The 19174-nt window shown below is 44.3% G+C and overlaps 1 protein-coding gene across 2 annotated transcripts in view; it reads left to right on the top strand.

Moving 5' to 3' along the window:
• Positions 1-16618, top strand: part of SORD (sorbitol dehydrogenase) — a 39582-nt gene extending 22964 nt beyond the window's left edge. For both annotated transcript variants that reach the window (XM_068275602.1, XM_068275603.1), the window contains exons 5-10: positions 4285-4444; positions 6143-6261; positions 9533-9598; positions 11284-11459; positions 15865-15986; positions 16084-16618. In XM_068275602.1, coding sequence (XP_068131703.1) covers positions 4285-4444; positions 6143-6261; positions 9533-9598; positions 11284-11459; positions 15865-15986; positions 16084-16249 — 809 coding nt within the window. In that variant the 3' untranslated portion in view covers positions 16250-16618. The remainder of the gene's footprint in view (positions 1-4284; positions 4445-6142; positions 6262-9532; positions 9599-11283; positions 11460-15864; positions 15987-16083) is intronic.
• Positions 16619-19174: the final 2556 nt, after the last annotated feature.

The raw sequence follows: 19174 nt of genomic DNA, 5'->3' as shown, positions 1-19174 counted from the left end.
TATCCCTAATGATCACCTGTCAATCACCTGTCAATCACCTGTCAATCACCCGTCAATCACCCGTCAATCACCCCCTGTCACTGCCACCCATCAATCAGCCCCTAACCTGCCCCTTGCGGGCAATCTGATCACCCACCCACACCAATAGATCGCCCGCAGATCCGACATCAGATCACCTCCCAAATCCATTGTTTACATCTCTTATCTCCTCTAAACACCCACTAATTACCCATCAATCACCCCCTATCACCACCTGTCACTGTTACCCATCAGATTAGACCCTAATCTGCCCCTTGCGGGCACCCAATCACCCGCCCACACGCTCAGATTGCCCTCAGACCCCCCCTTATCAATTCGCCCGTGCAATATTTACATCTGTTATTCCCTGTAATAACCCACTGATCACCTGTCAATCACCCATCAATCACCCCCTGTCACTGCCACCCATCAATCACCCCCTGTCACTGCCACCCATCAATCAGCCCCTAACCTGCCCCTTGCGGGCAATCTGATCACCCACCCACACCAATAGATCGCCCGCAGATCCGACATCAGATCACCTCCCAAATCCATTGTTTACATCTCTTATCTCCTCTAAACACCCACTAATTACCCATCAATCACCCCCTATCACCACCTGTCACTGTTACCCATCAGATTAGACCCTAATCTGCCCCTTGCGGGCACCCAATCACCCGCCCACACGCTCAGATTGCCCTCAGACCCCCCCTTATCAATTCGCCCGTGCAATATTTACATCTGTTATTCCCTGTAATAACCCACTGATCACCTGTCAATCACCCATCAATCACCCCCTGTCACTGCCACCCATCAATCACCCCCTGTCACTGCCACCCATCAAACAGCCCCTAACCTGCCCCTTGCGGGCAATCTGATCACCCACCCACACCAATAGATCGCCCGCAGATCTTCTCTCCTCTAAACACCCACTAATTACCCATCAATCACCCCCTATCACCACCTGTCACTGTTACCCATCAGATTAGACCCTAATCTGCCCCTTGTGGGCACCCAATCACCCGCCCACACCTCAGAACGCCCTCAGACCCCAGCCCTGATCACCTCGCCAGTGCATTGCTTGCATCTATTTCCCCCCTCTAATCACACCTTGAGACACCCATCAATCACCTCCTGTCACCCCCTAGCACACCTACCCATCAGATCAGGCCCTAATTTGCCCCGTGTGGGCTCCTGATCACTCGGCCAAACCCTCAGATCCCCCTCAGACCCCCTTCCGATCACGTCCCCAGTGCATTTATTGCATCTATTTTCCCCTCTAACCGCCCCCTGAGACACCCATCAATCACCTCCTGTCACCCCCCTAGCACTCCTATCCATCAGATCAGGCCCAATACATCCTGTCATCTAAGAGGCCACCCTGCTTATGACCGCTTCCACAAAATTTGCCCCCTCATAGACCACCTGTCATCAAAATTTGCAGATGCTTATACCCCTGAACAGTCATTTTGAGAAATTTGGTTTCCAGACTACTCACAGTTTTGGGCCCGTAAAATGCCAGGGCAGTATAGGAACCCCACAAGTGACCCCATTTTAGAAAGAAGACACCCCAAGGTATTCTGTTAGGTGTATGATGAGTTCATAGAATATTTTATTTTTTGTCAAAAGTTAGAGGAAATTGGATTTTTATTGTTTTTTTCACAAAGTGTCATTTTTCACTAACTTGTGACAAAAAATAAAATCTTCTATGAACTCACCATACCCCTAACGGAATACCTTGGGGTGTCTTCTTTCTAAAATGGGGTCACTTGTGGGGTTCCTATACTGCCCTGGCATTTTAGGGGCCCTAAACCGTGAGGAGTAGTCTAGAATCCAAATGCCTCAAAATGACCTGTGAATAGGACGTTAGGCCCCTTAGCGCACCTAGGTTGCAAAAAAGTGTCACACATGTGGTATCGCCGTACTCAGAAGAAGTAGTATAATGTGTTTTGCGGTGTATTTTTATACATACCCATGCTGGGTGGGAGAAATCTCTCTGTAAATGGACAATTGTGTGTAAAAAAAATCAAATAATTGTCATTTACAGAGATATTTCTCCCACCCAGCATCTGTATGTGTAAAAATACACCCCAAAACACATTATACTACTTCTCCTGAGTACGGCGGTACCACATGTGTGGCACTTTTTTGCACCCTAAGTGCGCTAAGGGGCCCAAAGTCCAATGAGTACCTTTAGGATTTCACAGGTCATTTTGCGACATTTGGTTTCAAGACTACTCCTCACGGTTTAGGGCCCCTAAAATGCCAGGGCAGTATAGGAACCCCACAAATGACCCCATTTTAGAAAGAAGACACCCCAAGGTATTCCGTTAGGAGTATGGTGAGTTCATAGAAGATTTTATTTTTTGTCACAAGTTAGCGGAAAATGACACTTTGTGAAAAAAAACAATTAACATCAATTTCCGCTAACTTGTGACAAAAAAAAAAAATCTTCTATGAACTCACCATACTCCTAATGGAATACCTTGGGGTGTCTTATTTCTAAAATGGGGTAATTTGTGGGGTTCCTATACTGTCCTGGCATTTTAGGGGCCCTAAACCGTGAGGAGTAGTCTTGAAACGAAATTTCTCAAAATGACCTGTGAAATCCTAAAGGTACTCATTGGACTTTGGGCCCCTTAGCGCAGTTAGGGTGCAAAAAAGTGCCACACATGTGGTATTGCCGTACTCAGGAGAAGTAGTATAATGTGTTTTGGGGTGTATTTTTCCACATACCCATGCTGAGTGGGAGAAATATCTCTATAAATAGACAATTGTGTGTAAAAAAAATAAAAAAATTGTCATTTACGGAGATATTTCTCCCACCCAGCATGGGTATGTGTAAAAATACACCCCAAAACACATTATACTACTTTTCCTGAGTACGGCAATACCACATGTGTGGCACTTTTTTGCAGCCTAACTGCGCTAAGGGGCCCAAAGTCCAATGAGCATCTTTAGGCTTTACAGGGGTGCTTACAATTAGGCACCCCCCAAAATGCCAGGACAGTGAACACACCCCACAAATGACCCCATTTTGGAAAGTAGACACTTCAAGGTATTCAGAGAGGAGCATAGTGAGTCCGTGGCAGATTTCATTTTTTTTTTGTCGCAAGTTAGAAGAAATGGAAACTTTTTTTTTTGTTGTTGTTGTCACAAAGTGTCATTTTCCGCTAACTTGTGACAAAAAATAAAATCTTCTATGAACTCACCATGCCTCTCACTGAATACTTTGGGATGTCTTCTTTCCAAAATGGGGTCATTTGGGGGGTATTTGGACTATCCTGGAATTTTAGCCCCTCATGAAACCTGACAGGTGCGCAGAAAAGTCAGAGATGCTTGAAAATGGGAAAATTCACTTTTGGCACCATAGTTTGTAAACGCTATAACTTTTACCCAATCCAATAAATATACACTGAATGGTTTTTTTTTATCAAAGACATGTAGCAGAATAACTTTCGCGCTCAAATGTATAGGAAATTTTACTTTATTTGAAAAATGTCAGCACAGAAAGTTAAAAAAGTCATTTTTTTGACAAAATTCATGTCTTTTTTGATGAATATAATAAAAAGTAAAACTCGCAGCAGCAATCAAATAGCATCAAAAGAAAGCTGTATTAGTGACAAGAAAAGGAGGTAAAATTCATTTAGGTGGTAGGTTGTATGACCGAGCATTAAACCGTGAAAGCTGCAGTGGTCTGAATGGAGAAAAAGGCTCTGGTCCTTAAGGGGCGAAAAGACTGTGGTCCTGAAGTGGTTAAGTAATACAGCAAGCCAGGAATGGGTTAATTAAAGAATGTCTGCAATCAACTGGCTACGGTTTGCCACCCTGACCTGAATCATGACAGAGCGTAGATAATGAAACTGGAAGGTGAATTGGTGGCTGTGTGACCACAGTTACATGCAGGATCCACAGCAAGAGTGGGAACATACTGGAGACTTCAGTCACGTCACCTAATTTACTATAATTTCAGTAATCCCCACAATGTTCCTATATTACCCAGATGCGTCATATTGTGGTATTAAAAACATAATAGCAAACATTTAAAAAAAGTCCAGTACAGGTTTACTGTAGATCTTATGATACCTCCTCTAGAGACCTTCAAACATGTCAAGGATTTAAGGAAGTTCTAAGAACATTGACCTGATTTTTGTTGTGTAACAAGTAAAGTAATGGACAGTGATTTTCATTTTACAAGGTGGTCTTTATTTAACATCTGATTTGATGTTCCTGTGGCTGAAATATGTGTCTCATTGAACTCTGCAGGTGACAGGGTGGCTATTGAACCTGGGGTTCCAAGAGAGACAGATGAATTCTGCAAAACTGGACGTTATAACCTGTCTCCCACCATTTTTTTCTGTGCTACACCACCTGACGATGGAAACTTATGCAGATACTACACACACAATGCAAACTTCTGCTACAAGTAAGTCCATATCTCATCTGAGCAACCATTTTTCCTCAGTGAGTTATTATAATTAAAATCCGGAATGTTTAGATTGTAACAGTACTGGAAATCAGTGGTTCATTTTGTCTCTTCTAAGCTTAACCTTCCGGTGGTGTTGTCCATGAAAATATATCTGCTCGGCATGTGGGAAATAAAACAAAAAGTATTTATACGTATTATACTATTCTATGCTACGAAATCACTTACAGTGAAATGGAAGCAGAGCTCTCCTCCAGCCCTCAAATTAATCTACCCCTCTATAAGCTTATGCTCCAATCACGCTGTCAGTTTAATACATTTGATAAGGTGTGGAAGATCTGGGTGCACTCATCTGACATCATTATTTCTATATCATTGCAATGGTTCAGAATCTCCATCAATGAACTACTATATTTTAGAGTATCCTGCTTAATCTTGGTATACAGGTCATTATAGTGTACAGTGCCCATGTGTCATTTCTGTTTATTGAACCCTCTGTACCAGTAAAGTCTACTGTATAATTAAGGTAATGCTTTTCTAATTGACAACATATTTCTTTTGGAATGTTTTGTTTATTTTTTTGTGTTTTATTCTCAAAAAGTCCTTAAAATTTATCTTTAAAAAATTAGTTATGCAATCATTTACATTCTACTTTATATATGATCACTGCAGGTGGCAGTATATGCAATTCTCCCATTTTATGTGTATTGTGCCTCACTTTTCCTGAGATCTTTAGGCAAATCCCATCTGCTTCTATTCTGAATTATTAATGCAAGATATGTGCAAAGCACCTTGGACAGGGCTAAATTGGGCTGCACACCACAAACTGCTTATATTAAAGGATACCCTCTGATTGAGGCACATGGATTCAGTGCATGCTAAGTGTCGGTACTACATCAATACTGATTTTGTATCTTCCTCACTCATTTTTTCAGCAAGTTTAGCAATGACAGGTGACATAACACACATACTGTATATTGAAGGTCACCACACACTCAACCTATAGGTATTCCAAGACCATACAGCAGGGAGTCAAACCAAGAACCCCCAACCCTTAGCGGTACACAGTCCAAGTGAAAAGTGATAGACCTGGGACTCCATCTGGATTTAAAGTACTGGTAGCAGTGCTGCTTTATTGTATTACAATACCAAAACTACATCGCAGATCACTGATGCTGTGTCCGTATTCGAAGATGTGCCTAGCTGAGGGGAATCCAACCTAGTTTTTCTGCAATTTTTATATGCCTTTATGTTGCAGCGATGTTCATTCAAATGCACCTTAAAGTGTACCCAAGGCAGTGCATGGGGGGCAGATAGGACACACAGGCATGCTCCCTGCTTTATGCCATGCCTCACTGTCCCCTCTGCGCCATTCTCAGTCTTCCAATGCGCTGCTCTGTCACCCCCAGAAAATGCTGACAAGCAGCTTGTTGGCACCTAACTAAGGAAGGGGTGTTCCTTGCAGGACAGGTCTTAGTAGGGATTCTTTTCTGTCTTACGTCTGCTCTCCCTAACATATGCATGATACTCTTTCACTTTCACTTTCTGTACACAAAATGAGGTGGTGTAGGGATTAATTTACACAAAATTAGATCGGCCTTGCGATCAGCATAATGCAAGCACTTCAAAAATCAGATAAGAATGCTGTCGGTGTGGAAAGGTCTATTTTTAATACGTGTTTTTTTTTTTTTCCTGCAGACTTCCTGATAACGTGACATTTGAAGAAGGAGCTCTTATAGAACCGCTCTCAGTGGGGATCCATGCTTGTAGAAGAGCTGGAGTTACACTTGGAAGCAAGGTCTTCATTTGTGGTGCAGGTGTGGCTGAAGGACAACTGTATTTTCACTAAAGGATTATTTTGATGAGCTATGACTTGTATGACAATAGAAATATTGTGAAGCTGACTAGTGAAGTCATTCATATTAAAGGTCTAAAATGGAAGCGTGGGAGTGAAATGCCCTGGCATAAGCTGAAAAAGAAACTCTGCCATACTCCTATATCATAAGCCTTTGATATTTAAATATACAATTTTAATTTCATGAAGAACTTAAGTGAATATGACTTGACCTCTCTGGCGGTATGGATGTCCCTGACCTGTCCAGGGAAAAATAGCTGAAAGCAGTATGGGCTCATTCAGCATTTCTAAGGCAGGGGTCAGTTTTTTTGCATGCGTTTCTTGTAGTAAAGATTTGCATTAGTATGCAAATTTTTCATGCTCTGGAAACCTTCATGCGAAAATTCACAAATGAATGTGAATTTTTTTTGTAATAATAGGTGTTTTTGGTTTCATTTTTTTTGACAAAAAAAAAATTGCTTTACAGTCAGGCATAGTACAGACAATTGACAACTTATTACGTAACTTCCCATATAAGGCCACAGATCTGCATTTATAGCTTCTCATATTTGTGACAAACTCAGATGTATTATATGACTCTACCTTAATCCACATATCTAAAGATAATAGAGTCTGTCTTCACTGAAATATGAGTAGATGATTGCCCAGAGTAGTCTTGATACTAAGATGTCACAATTGAGGGAAGACTGCTGGTAAAATCACAGGTAGGTGAAGGAAAAGAAGGCAAAAGAAAAGGACTAACAGGAAAAAAACATAAAGGACATCAGTCTCAACCCCTTAACCACTTAACATCTCAGTCGTTTTCAGCTTATGCATCCGAGCAATGTTCACCTCCCATTCATTAGCCTATAACTTTATCACTACTTATCACAATGAACTGATCTATATCTTGTTTTTTCCGCCACCAATTAGGCTTTCTTTGGGGGGTACATTTTGCTAAGAGCCACTTTTCTGTAAATGCATTTTAACAGGAAGAATAAGAAAAAAAATGAAAAAAATCATTATTTGTCAGTTTTCGGCCATTATAGTTTTAAAATAATACATGCCTCCATAATTAAAACCCACGTATTGTTATTGCCCATTTGTCACGGTTATTTCACCATTTAAATTATGTCCCTATCACAATGTATCGCGACAATATTTTATTTGGAAATAAAAGAGCATTTTTTTCCGTTTTGCATACATCACTATTTACAAGCTTATAAAAAAAAAATAGAGAGAAATATTTCATCTTTACATAGATATTTAAAAAGTTTAGACCCTTAGGTAAATATTTATGTGTTTTTGTTTTTTTTATAGTAATGTTTTTTTTGTTTTTTTTTATTAAACATTTTATGTGGGCATTTTTGAGAGGGTGGGTTTTAAAAGTGTTTTATTTGGGGAAATATTGGTGTATTGTAATGTTTTTGGGCATTTACATGTAGTTTTACATTTTGGCCACAAGATGGCAATCTCGATTTTTTTTACATGACGTCACTCTAAGCGTACAATGTACGCTTAGAGGGACACAGCTTCAGAAAGAGCGAAGCTTCCGAGAGAAGCTGTCGCTTTTTCAGCGGGGGAGAGGAATCAATGATCGGGAGCGCGCCTGTCCTCCTTGACGTTTTTATACGTCAAGGAGGACAAAGTGGTTAATCTTGCCCTTCCTGTCGAATGCACATTTTAGTCAAGAGAATAGATATATTTGTTGATTTATTAGGCCCATCTCCAGGAGGTTTTATTATTAGAATTCTTAAAGAAAACCTGAACTGAAAAGTAAAAGTCAAAATAAACATACACAAGTCTTACTTACCTCCTGTGCAGTCTACTCTTCCATCTATTTTTCCTCTCCTGCGTCCTGTTTGTCCACTGTGATCAATGGAATTCTCCATCCTCCATTTTGAAAATGGCTATTACCCCATAACAGCTTTCTGGTCAGCACACAGTTAAACTGTAACATCGCCCACTTGAGCCATAGGGAAACATGGACACATCAGTTCTCCTCTCAGCTGTAACTGACAGCAACTGATATATATAACTGACAGCAACTGATATATTTCAGTTCTGACAAAATGTTGTCAGAACTGGAAGGGATCACTGTAAGAAGAAAATGGTGAGCTTCTGAGAGGAACTGATGGCAAGGTAACTATGTAATGTTCATTTGAAGTTACCTCATGTGTTTATTTTAAATAATTTTACTCAGTACAGGTTCTCTTTAAGAAGCTATTTTTCCAAACTTCTGGGGAGTCTCTAAAATCTACCCAAACTGCCCATTCGAGGACATAGGCATCTATTCTGTCTTGTGATGTGTGAAGGAGATCATCTAATCTACAAGTCTCTTTCAATTCCTTACATTTTTGTAGGATAGAAGAGACATTGCTTCTCTTCTAATTGCAAGCTATATAAAGTTTAGTGACTATCGTTAGAAGCCAGTTAGGGTATTCTTAGTTTGAGATATTTACTTGGATAGCAGGGATAGCAGAGCTATTTCAGGCTTAAGGCGCGTACACATGCTGGACTTTTTCAAACTATGGGTCTTCAGACCCGTGCACAGGGCGGTCGTTCTAATGACAGTTGCACGTGAGTACAAGCTGTCATCAGACTGATAAGACTGGTTTTGACTGTCATGCTTGGTTCTAGCAGTAATAAGCAAAGCTGGTTAGTATAAAGCCATCAGGACAACAAACATCCAATTAAAAAAATAGTGAGTTTTGAAGTGAACTTGGATCGGGGAAGAATGTAAATATTTGATACAGTCCACACCGCACTAGAGGGAAGCCTCTGATTAGTCTAGAGGCTCACCCCATTCTTCTCAAGCCCATCAATCCAGCGCTGGGCCCCTCTTGTTATGTCTTGGGACCCTCTTAGAATATCCAGCAAGGGCCTGTTGTCCATCCACATGTGGTGCTCTATTTGACTTTTTTTTTTTTTCTTTTTTTTTAATTCAATCTATTTTGTCATGGATTATTTACTACAATTACCTGCCTCTGAGGAAGCGGCCATCTTGGACCATGAAGCGTATGTTAGGCTGCTTATTGTCAAATGAATACTGCTTACGTGATGTGTCTAGACCTTGCAATGATCCAGTCCTTTTTGTTTGCTAATAAAAATGAAAATGTCTGTTTTAGCTTTCTGATGATGCACACAATTTAATTGCTGTGTTTTTTTTAATCTGTTTTCTATATGGTATTTTCTGAAAATTGGCTATCTTGATAAAGACAAGTATGGATTAATATTTAACATTTGTGTCTCAGGGCCTATTGGACTGGTTTCACTAATTGTTGCAAAGATGATGGGAGCTTCACAAGTAGTAATAAGTGGTAAGTAACTAAATCCACTTGTTATAGCAAGTTGTTATATTGGTATTGATTTTCTATTGGTGGGTTTCTGCAACAGTGGAGGATGCAGAAAGCTGTACTACCCACTGCACATATTACCAGAGGGTTCCACAACTTACAGCCTATTGGAAAAGATATAAAAGTGATGTTTACCTTCAAAGCGATGTGATGCATTTTGACTAGCACTTTCTAATCTAATGTAGAGCACTGGGGATGTTATATCAAAAAATCGTTGTATATCACCCCCGGGCTTGTTCAACAAACCATAAATAGACAAGAAAAAGAAAGCCCATATGGGTCCACATTATTTCAAATAATAAGTCCTATACCAAACATTTTTGAAAAATAGTCCAAAATTGTATTGTGGTCCAGTAACACACGTGTTAGCACAGCAGCTAATGGTTGTACTCTATTGATAGTCACAGGGTCTTGAAAGCTGGATGGTCCGTTTGTTTCATTCTAAGACATGCCTTTAGAAATGGCAACTAGAAAGTGGAGTCCAGCACTAATGGGGTTAATGTGGTCAGGCAAAAGCTCATTATGTCATCTGTGTCCAGAAAGTCTTAGAAACAGGAAGAGCTAATGTGCCCTCCTGTTCTGCATATGGCTCAGTTTGGAGGCTCCGTACATGGGCTTCCAGAGGCTGGAAGCAGACAGCGGAAAATAACCCATTGCACTCGTGGCCCACCACGGTTTATGGAACTATTACGAGTTTATACCCTGAGTGTGAAGGCTTTGTTGCTGAAGAAAGCTTTTGTTTAATGTTCCTTGTTTATCTGCTGATGAAAAGCTATTTTTGTTTAACTACTGTTAGATGGAAATCTAGAATGTACAAGGAAATAAATTGTATATTTGCATAGGTGGCTGCAAACAGTTTAGTGAAACTGATCTCGAATCCCTCTGAATACACACATGCAATCATTTAGAAAACAGCCAGAAAGTGAATACACCTTCCCATTACAAATCAAAAGATAGCTTTATTGGCATGACCAAGAATAATACAGCCATTGCCAGAGCAGGTGGAAATGGGGGACATGGAAGAGTGTGGGGTAGGGGTACAGTGGGTTAGCAGTTTGTGGACATTACTTTGACCAGTACTTTAGATAAAACCATGACTGAAAATTTCAATGAGCTGTAAAGTGTAAGCTCCATGTCCTTCTCATTGAATGCAGCATGAACAGTAACTGATGCAATGTGTTCATTTAAAATGCTCTAAAATATTATTACGGTAGAATCCCTTTATAGTACATTCCAAGGGACCAGGAAAAGTAGTTTACTATTCAGTGATCCCCAACCCTGTCCTCAAGGCCCACCAACAGAGCATGTTTTGAGGAAATCCACAGAGGTAGTTATTCAGCTCTGCTGAGACACTAATTACCTCAACTGTGCATGTTTGTGGTTTTCTGCAAAACATGCACTGTTGGTGGGCCTTGAGGACAGGGTTGGGGAACACTGTACTATATCATAAGTTTACTATATATATTGTAAATTTATACAGACTCCTTTGCTGGGACCTGAAGACTGTAATTACTATATCCAGAGGATTACTATATCTGAGTTTACTATAACGAGGTTCTACTGTATTTTAAGTTTAACAATGCATACGCTAATGTATATCTGTCATATGTCTAGATTTTTGCAAAGCTGACTTGGAGACTTTTGTTTAGATTTATCTTCATCGCGGTTGGAAAAGGCCAAAGAAGTGGGTGCAGATTTTCTTCTACCTGTCACCAATGAGACTCCGGAGCAGACGGCCCGCAAAGTTGAAGAGTTACTGGGCTGTATGCCTGAGATTACCATAGAATGTACTGGAGCAGAACCCTGCATTCAGGCAGGAATATATGTAAGTGTTGTTTTGCAGTGCACGTTATGTGATGTTGCTGCCTGCACAAGCATTACTTTACAGTCAAAGGGGATGGTTACTGGTTTTCTAGGAACATTATTTAGCATGTACATTTTGTTGTTGTAATAGTAATAATCGTCGCAAGAGTGAAGAAGCACCCATGCAAGAAGACTTCAGTGTGCCCAAGCCTAAGGTACCATGTGGCCAAACAGAAGACAGTCCACAAGGCTGGCACCACCAATAGTGTAAAACAATGCTGTCTTTTTAGAACGTCATTAAAATGACATTGTCTCGAGAAAACAGTAAATATAGCCATGGCAATATTTACTATTTTCTATTCACTAGATGTCATTTTAATGACGTTCTAATAAAAGAGCATTGTTTTACATGATTGGTGGTGCCAGCCTCGCGTACTGGTTGTTGTAATAATAAATTGGTCAAGTATCTCCCATCTTACTGAAAAGTCAATGCTCCGCAATCCAGTGGGCTAGGGTTGCATGTTTGTGTCTAACCAGTGCTTCCTCTGCACTCTAGAGGGCACTTGAGAGGAGATCCACAAATAGACTATTTTGCTGTATGAGTAATGCACATAGCTTATTTACACGTCTCTGCTCAGCTCCATCTACTAGAGAAAAGGCAAGATGGATGTTAACAAAAAAAAAAAGAAAACTGTGGCTTCAGGCATGTCTTTACATTTTCTACAACATGATAGGTAATTTACTTATGTTAGCAAAGCTAAATTGCTTGATAGGAGAACACTAACTTAAGCCCCATACACACGTTTAACAGCGGTCTTTTATGCAGCACAATTATCAAACCACTTTTGTTGTGAAAAAAGTTGAAACAACCTCAGAAAAGTTTGTCAACAATAGCAAGCAACTTTTTTTTGGTTGTTCAACTTGTTTCACAACAAACTTCATCACATGACATCGGGAGCGGAAGCTTTGATACTAATGCAGAGACCGGCATTAGCAGAGTGAGGAGAGGGGATGTGCGCTCCGTGGTGGATCTGTAAGTAAACCCTTACACTGTGGGGTGCACAAACATAACCTCACACAGAGGGGGAGATAGAGATAGGCAGCCCCCCTTTCCGAGGTAGTGGTGGGTGGGAAGGAGGGGGATTTTTACCATGCTGGCTGCATTAACGCTGCAGGAGGGGAGAGAGAGATGTTGGCTGCTGCAGCAGCTCCGGGGTAGAGGGTATAAATGTGGGTTATTCAAAAGAATACTAGCTAGTGGCCACATAGAGGCAGGAGCACCTATTGGCCACACAGTTGCCAAACTGCCAGGGAGACATGGGGCCACAGTGCCAGGGAGACATGGAGCCACAGTGCCAGGGAGACATGGGGCCACAGTGCCAGGGAGACATGGGGCCACAGTGCCAGGGAGACATGGGGCCACAGTGCCAGGGAGACATGGGGCCACAGTGCCTGGAAGACATGGGGCCACAGTGCCAGGGAGACATGGGGCCACAGTGCCAGGGAGACTTGGGGCCACAGTGCCAGGGAGACATGGGGCCACAGTGCCAGGGAGACATGGGGCCACAGTACCAGGGAGACATGGGGCCACAGTGCCAGGGAGACATGGGGCCACAGTGCCAGGGAGACATGGGGCCACAGTGCCAGGGAGACATGGGGCCACAGTGCCAGGGAGACATGGGGCCACAGTGCCAGGGAGACCTGGGGCCACACTGCCAGGGAGACCTGGGGCCACACTGCCAGGGAGACCTGGGGCCACAGTACCAGGGAGACATGGGGCCACAGTGCCAGGGAGACATGGGGCCACAGTGCCAGGGAGACATGGGGCCACAGTACCAGGGAGACATGGGGCCACAGTGCCAGGGAGACTTGGGGCCACAGTGCCAGGGAGACATGGGGCCACAGTGCCAGGGAGACATGGGGCCACAGTACCAGGGAGACATGGGGCCACAGTGCCAGGGAGACATGGGGCCACAGTGCCAGGGAGACATGGGGCCACAGTGCCAGGGAGACATGGGGCCACAGTGCCAGGGAGACATGGGGCCACAGTGCCAGGGAGACATGGGGCCACAGTGCCAGGGAGACATGGGGCCACAGTGCCAGGGAGACATGGGGCCACACTGCCAGGGAGACCTGGGGCCACACTGCCAGGGAGACCTGGGGCCACACTGCCAGGGAGACCTGGGGCCACACTGCCAGGGAGACCTGGGGCCACACTGCCAGGGAGACCTGGGGCCACAGTACCAGGGAGACATGGGGCCACAGTGCCAGGGAGACATGGGGCCACAGTGCCAGGGAGACATGGGGCCACAGTGCCAGGGAGACATGGGGCCACAGTGCCAGGGAGACATGGGGCCACAGTGCCAGGGAGACATGGGGCCACAGTGCCAGGGAGACATGGGGCCACAGTGCCAGGGAGACATGGGGCCACAGTGCCAGGGAGACATGGGGCCACACTGCCAGGGAGACATGGGGCCACACTGCCAGGGAGACCTGGGGCCACAGTGCCAGGGAGACATGGGGCCACACTGCCAGGGAGACCTGGGGCCACAGTACCAGGGAGACATGGGGCCACAGTGCCAGGGAGACATGGGGCCACAGTGCCAGGGAGACATGGGGCCACAGTGCCAGGGAGACATGGGGCCACAGTGCCAGGGAGACCTGGGGCCACAGTGCCAGGGAGACCTGGGGCCACAGTGCCAGGGAGACATGGGGCCACACTGCCAGGGAGACATGGGGCCACACTGCCAGGGAGACCTGGGGCCACAGTGCCAGGGAGACCTGGGGCCACACTGCCAGGGAGACCTGGGGCCACACTGCCAGGGAGACCTGGGGCCACACTGCCAGGGAGACATGGGGCCACACTGCCAGGGAGACCTGGGGCCACACTGCCAGGGAGACCTGGGGCCACACTGCCAGGGAGACCTGGGGCCACAGTGCCAGGGAGACCTGGGGCCACAGTGCCAGGGAGACATGGGGCCACAGTGCCAGGGAGACATGGGGCCACAGTACCAGGGAGACATGGGGCCACAGTGCCAGGGAGACATGGGGCCACAGTGCCAGGGAGACATGGGGCCACAGTACCAGGGAGACCTGGGGCCACAGTGCCAGGGAGACCTGGGGCCACAGTGCCAGGGAGACCTGGGGCCACACTGCCAGGGAGACCTGGGGCCACAGTGCCAGGGAGACCTGGGGCCACAGTGCCAGGGAGACCTGGGGCCACAGTGCCAGGGAGACCTGGGGCCACAGTGCCAGGGAGACACAGGTTACACAGGCCACACAGCCAGTGAGATACAGTGGCCACAATGTCAGGGGGACACAGGCCACACTGCCAGGGGGACACAGGCCACACTGCCAGGGGGACACAGGCCACACTGCCAGGGGGACACAGGCCACACTGCCAGGGGGACACAGGCCACACTGCCAGGGGGACACAGGCCACACTGCCAGGGGGACACAGGCCACACTGCCAGGGGGACACAGGCCACACTGCCAGGGGACATGGGGACAGATTAGAGGGTTAATGACTGCATGTGGGGGCCTGAAGGAAGTATTGGCTACAGTTGGAGGCCAAGAGTTAATGACTACAATACTTTATGCAATGCAGCCATTAACCCATCCAGGTCCCCAGGTGCAGCCGTGAACTCATTCTGGTCCCCAAGTGCAGCCATTAACTTTGCTGGATAGACTTATACTTGAGTAATTAAAAAAAAAAAAACTAGCTTAAGAGGGTCAAATATTGTGGTCGACTTATACACAAGGTTGACTTACATCCGAGTATATACGGTATATAAATGTTTTTGGGAGGTGGGAGGAAAACAGAGTGCCCAAAGAAAACCCACACAAATGTTAGTGTCTCATTGTACAGGGATGAGGGGATTGTCCCACATCTCTGCCACCCAAGACGAACTTGAGAAACAGAATGGTGCTATTTGCTCATCTTTTAAATAAGCGGGTGACCAAATAGCCACCTGCACTTGTGATTAGATAAAAAGGGTAATTTTACTTATTTACCATAAAGACTTACAAAAAAAACCCCATACCATGAAAAACTATTCTAAAGAAATAAACTAGACATACCTGCTTCAAAAAGCTATTTTGGAAAGCATCGTTTTGTTCTCAAGACAGCTTCATTTTGCTATCACTTTTTATTCTGGTATTATGCTGTACTGTCTATATGGAACAATAAGTGCAGATTTTCAGTGGAAAGATGCACTTATTGATCTCTTAGCAAGTGACAGACGTCTTCCTCAGCTCGTTACGGAGTACAATTAAAGCAAAGCTGACGTGTAAAAAAACTTGATATAAGGAATTGTATATGTAGTACGGATAATGGATTGAATAATTTAGTATATTGTATTCTGCTTGTTGGGTCCATCATACAACCGTGTGAATAAACATTTGTCTTGTGACATTTTGTCCCCTAGGCAACGCGATCAGGGGGGACTTTAATTCTTGTTGGCCTTGGTCCTGCAATGGTTAATGTTCCCATTGTTAATGCTGCTGTGAGAGAGGTGGATATCAGGGGAATATTCCGATATTGTAATACGTAAGTAGATGTGATATACTTTGCCTTTTTTATGGAACGTTTATGCTCTGTTTTCTTATCAAGCTAAGTGATTTCAACCATTTTATCTTTTTAACAGGTGGCCAATGGCTATATCCATGTTGTCTTCCAAAAGAGTGAATGTAGCTCCACTGGTTACACATCGTTTTCCTTTAGAGAAGGCTCTGGAGGCATTTGAAACCACAAAGAAAGGTTTAGGCGTTAAAGTCATGCTGAAGTGTGACAAGGATGATCAGAATCCTTAAATATGTCTTCACATACATTCATAGTCTGTAATCTTGTACTGATCTTAACGATTGTAACAGCGTAAAACACTCAGTAGTAGTTTTGGCCGTGGAAATCGAAACCAGAATGAATTTACATTCCTGGCTGTTGTTTTGATCTGAACAATCTAAACAGGTATGCAGATCAGTCCATTAGCTGCATATTTGCTCTTCGCTTGAGACCTGGACACCATTGTGACCAAATAGTCTGCATAACAGCCAGACAATTGTACCTCATTGGTCTTCTTGCCACATGTTTCTTTTGATAATACATTTTCTCTTTGACAGATAACTAAATGTTTGATTTTTCCACTTTAGACTACACATTGTGGCCAATAAAAATTAAAGCAATTGGGTATCTCTACTGTATTAACTGCTCTGATTATTAGTGGGTTTGTTTCAGGTATTGTTTATTATACAGTGTCTGCATTAGTCACAGTCACATTTAGACCCCTTTCATATGTCGGGATGAACTCTGTGCGTGGGGTGCATCTAGGCCTCTGACCACCATGCACCTTCTAGATACAATTTAAAGTGTACCTGAGCTGAAGCTCTGGTCTGAAAACCCATGCCGATCCTCCGTTGCGGCTCTCTACACCCCAAGTTTTCCAAAGAGCATTACTGCAGTGCACCTGAGCGATGAAGGCTCTGCCTGCACAGAAAGCTGAAGCCGCTTGTGCACGAGTGGCTCTGTGCTACTGCACAGGCGCGGCTTTAGCACAGCCTTGCTCGTGCCAGAAGTGGAACGCAGCCCCGATGTTCCAATTAGTCCCTGGCAGCGGTGGAGAACATCGTGGCTGGCCTCTATAGGTTCCAGAAGCTTCCCTTTTCTTAGAAAAGTATGTGATTTTTGACCAAAGGTTCCACTCAGGTCTGCTTTAACCACTTGCCGACCAAGTGATTTTCCCATTGATCTGTGCTGGGTGGGCTCTTCAGCCCCCAGCACAGATCGTGTTGCAGACAGGGCGATTAGACTCCCCCCCCCCCCCCCTTTTTTCCCCCACTATGGGGATGTCCTGCTGGGGGGTCTGATCGCCGCCGCTCTGCTGTGCCTTGCGGGGGGGCTCCTCAAAGCCCCCCTCCGCAGCGCTATTCCCCCCTTCCTCTCCTTCCCTCCCTCTACCTGGCTCTGTGGGCGGTACAGGACGGCGATACGTTCTGTACCGCCTCTGATAGGCGTCAGCCTATCAGATGGCGGCGATCCTTGGCCTATCAGAGGCCGGGGATCGCCGCTCTCCTTTACGGCGCTGCTGCAGCGCCGTACAGAGTAAACACCGGGGATTTCTTCCCCGCGTGTTTACATTTTGCCTGCGAGCCGCCATTGGAGGCTTGCAGGCAGTTCACGGAGACACCCTCCGTGAACTGACATGGAACGGTCGCTCGAGCGGCCGTTTCCATGGAAACCCGCAAACAACCAGTTTACGCCGATCGGCGTTAGCTGGTCGTCAAGAGGTTAATGCAGCTGAATGGCAGTGTTTGTAACCCCATGCATGTCAGCGCTTGACAACGAGGGTTAGTTACAGTGCAGCAAAGAACCACCTCATGTCACATTTGAGTGTGACTGCACTTAAGGGGCCCATACACTGGTCGATATCAGCCATCGATCGAAAATCGATTCTATCAATCGATCTATTTGTGGCCGATTTCGATCAATTTGATCTATCTGACAGGATGGAAAATGTAGGTCCATAGAGTTGCATAGAATCTAATGATGCAGTAATGCTTTTAAAGAGGAACTCCAGTGAAAATAATGTAATAAAAAAAGTGCTTTATTTTTACAATAATTATGTATAAATGATTTAGTCAGTGTTTGCCCATTGTAAAATCTTTTAAATCCCTGATTTACATTCTGACATTTATTACATGGTGACATTTTTACTGTTGGCAGGTGATGTAGCTGCTGCATGCTTTTTAAGCAGTTGGAAACAGCTGTAAACAGCTATTTCCCACAATGCAACAAGGTTCACGGACAGGAAACTGCCAAGAGTACGTACTCAGAATTTCTTTGTGGGAGGGGTTTCACCACAATATCATTCATACAGCGCCCCCTGATGGTCTGTTTGTGAAAAGGAATAGATTTCTCACGTAAAAGGGGGTATCAACTACTGATTGGGATAAAGTTCAATTCTTGGTCGGAGTTTCTCTTTAAGGTGGCCATACACTTATATATTTGTAGCACATTCGACATCAGATAGATTTCTGTCAGATGCCTGTCAAGTCGAATCTGACAGAAATCTGTCTGATTTGTGCCACACACTAGGAACAGATTTCCAATAGATTTCCGAATGAAATCTATTGGAAATCTAAATGCATTATTGGACCCTTAGATCCAATTCAACTCTATGGGCCATTGATCTGCTACCAGCAGCAGATCGACCTAGATCTTCCATCCTGTCAGATAGATCAAAACCATCGAAATCGTCCACAAATCGATCGATCGATCAATAGATTTGAAATAATCAATTTCTGATCGATCGATTCTATAGAATCGATCGATGGCTGAAATTGACCAGTGTATGGGCCCCTTAAGATCGATTTTCATTACATTTCATTCTGAAATTTATTGGAAATATGTTCCTAGTATGTGGCACACATCAGATAGATTCCTGTCAGATTCAACCTGACAGGCATCTGACAGAAATCTATCAGTGTATGGCCACCTTAAGATATGCCTCTATGCAGTGGACACCCCTCTACTGCCTGTGCCAAACACTTCCCAGCACTCGGCCAGGGCACAGAAGCTGCTGACAAGCTGTGAATCCACCACTGCATCTGTCCATAGGCAGGAGCCTGACACTCTTTACCGCTATATTATGCACACATAATTCCTGTATCTACCTGTGCAACACACAAACAAAGGTTGCCATGTTTAACTTTGTTTTAAAGGGAAGAACATATACTGAGGGA

The sequence above is a fragment of the Hyperolius riggenbachi genome, chromosome 3 (assembly GCF_040937935.1).
Source record: "Hyperolius riggenbachi isolate aHypRig1 chromosome 3, aHypRig1.pri, whole genome shotgun sequence".
NCBI classification, from domain to species: domain Eukaryota; kingdom Metazoa; phylum Chordata; class Amphibia; order Anura; family Hyperoliidae; genus Hyperolius; species Hyperolius riggenbachi.
This window is presented reverse-complemented; position numbering and strand designations above follow the sequence as displayed.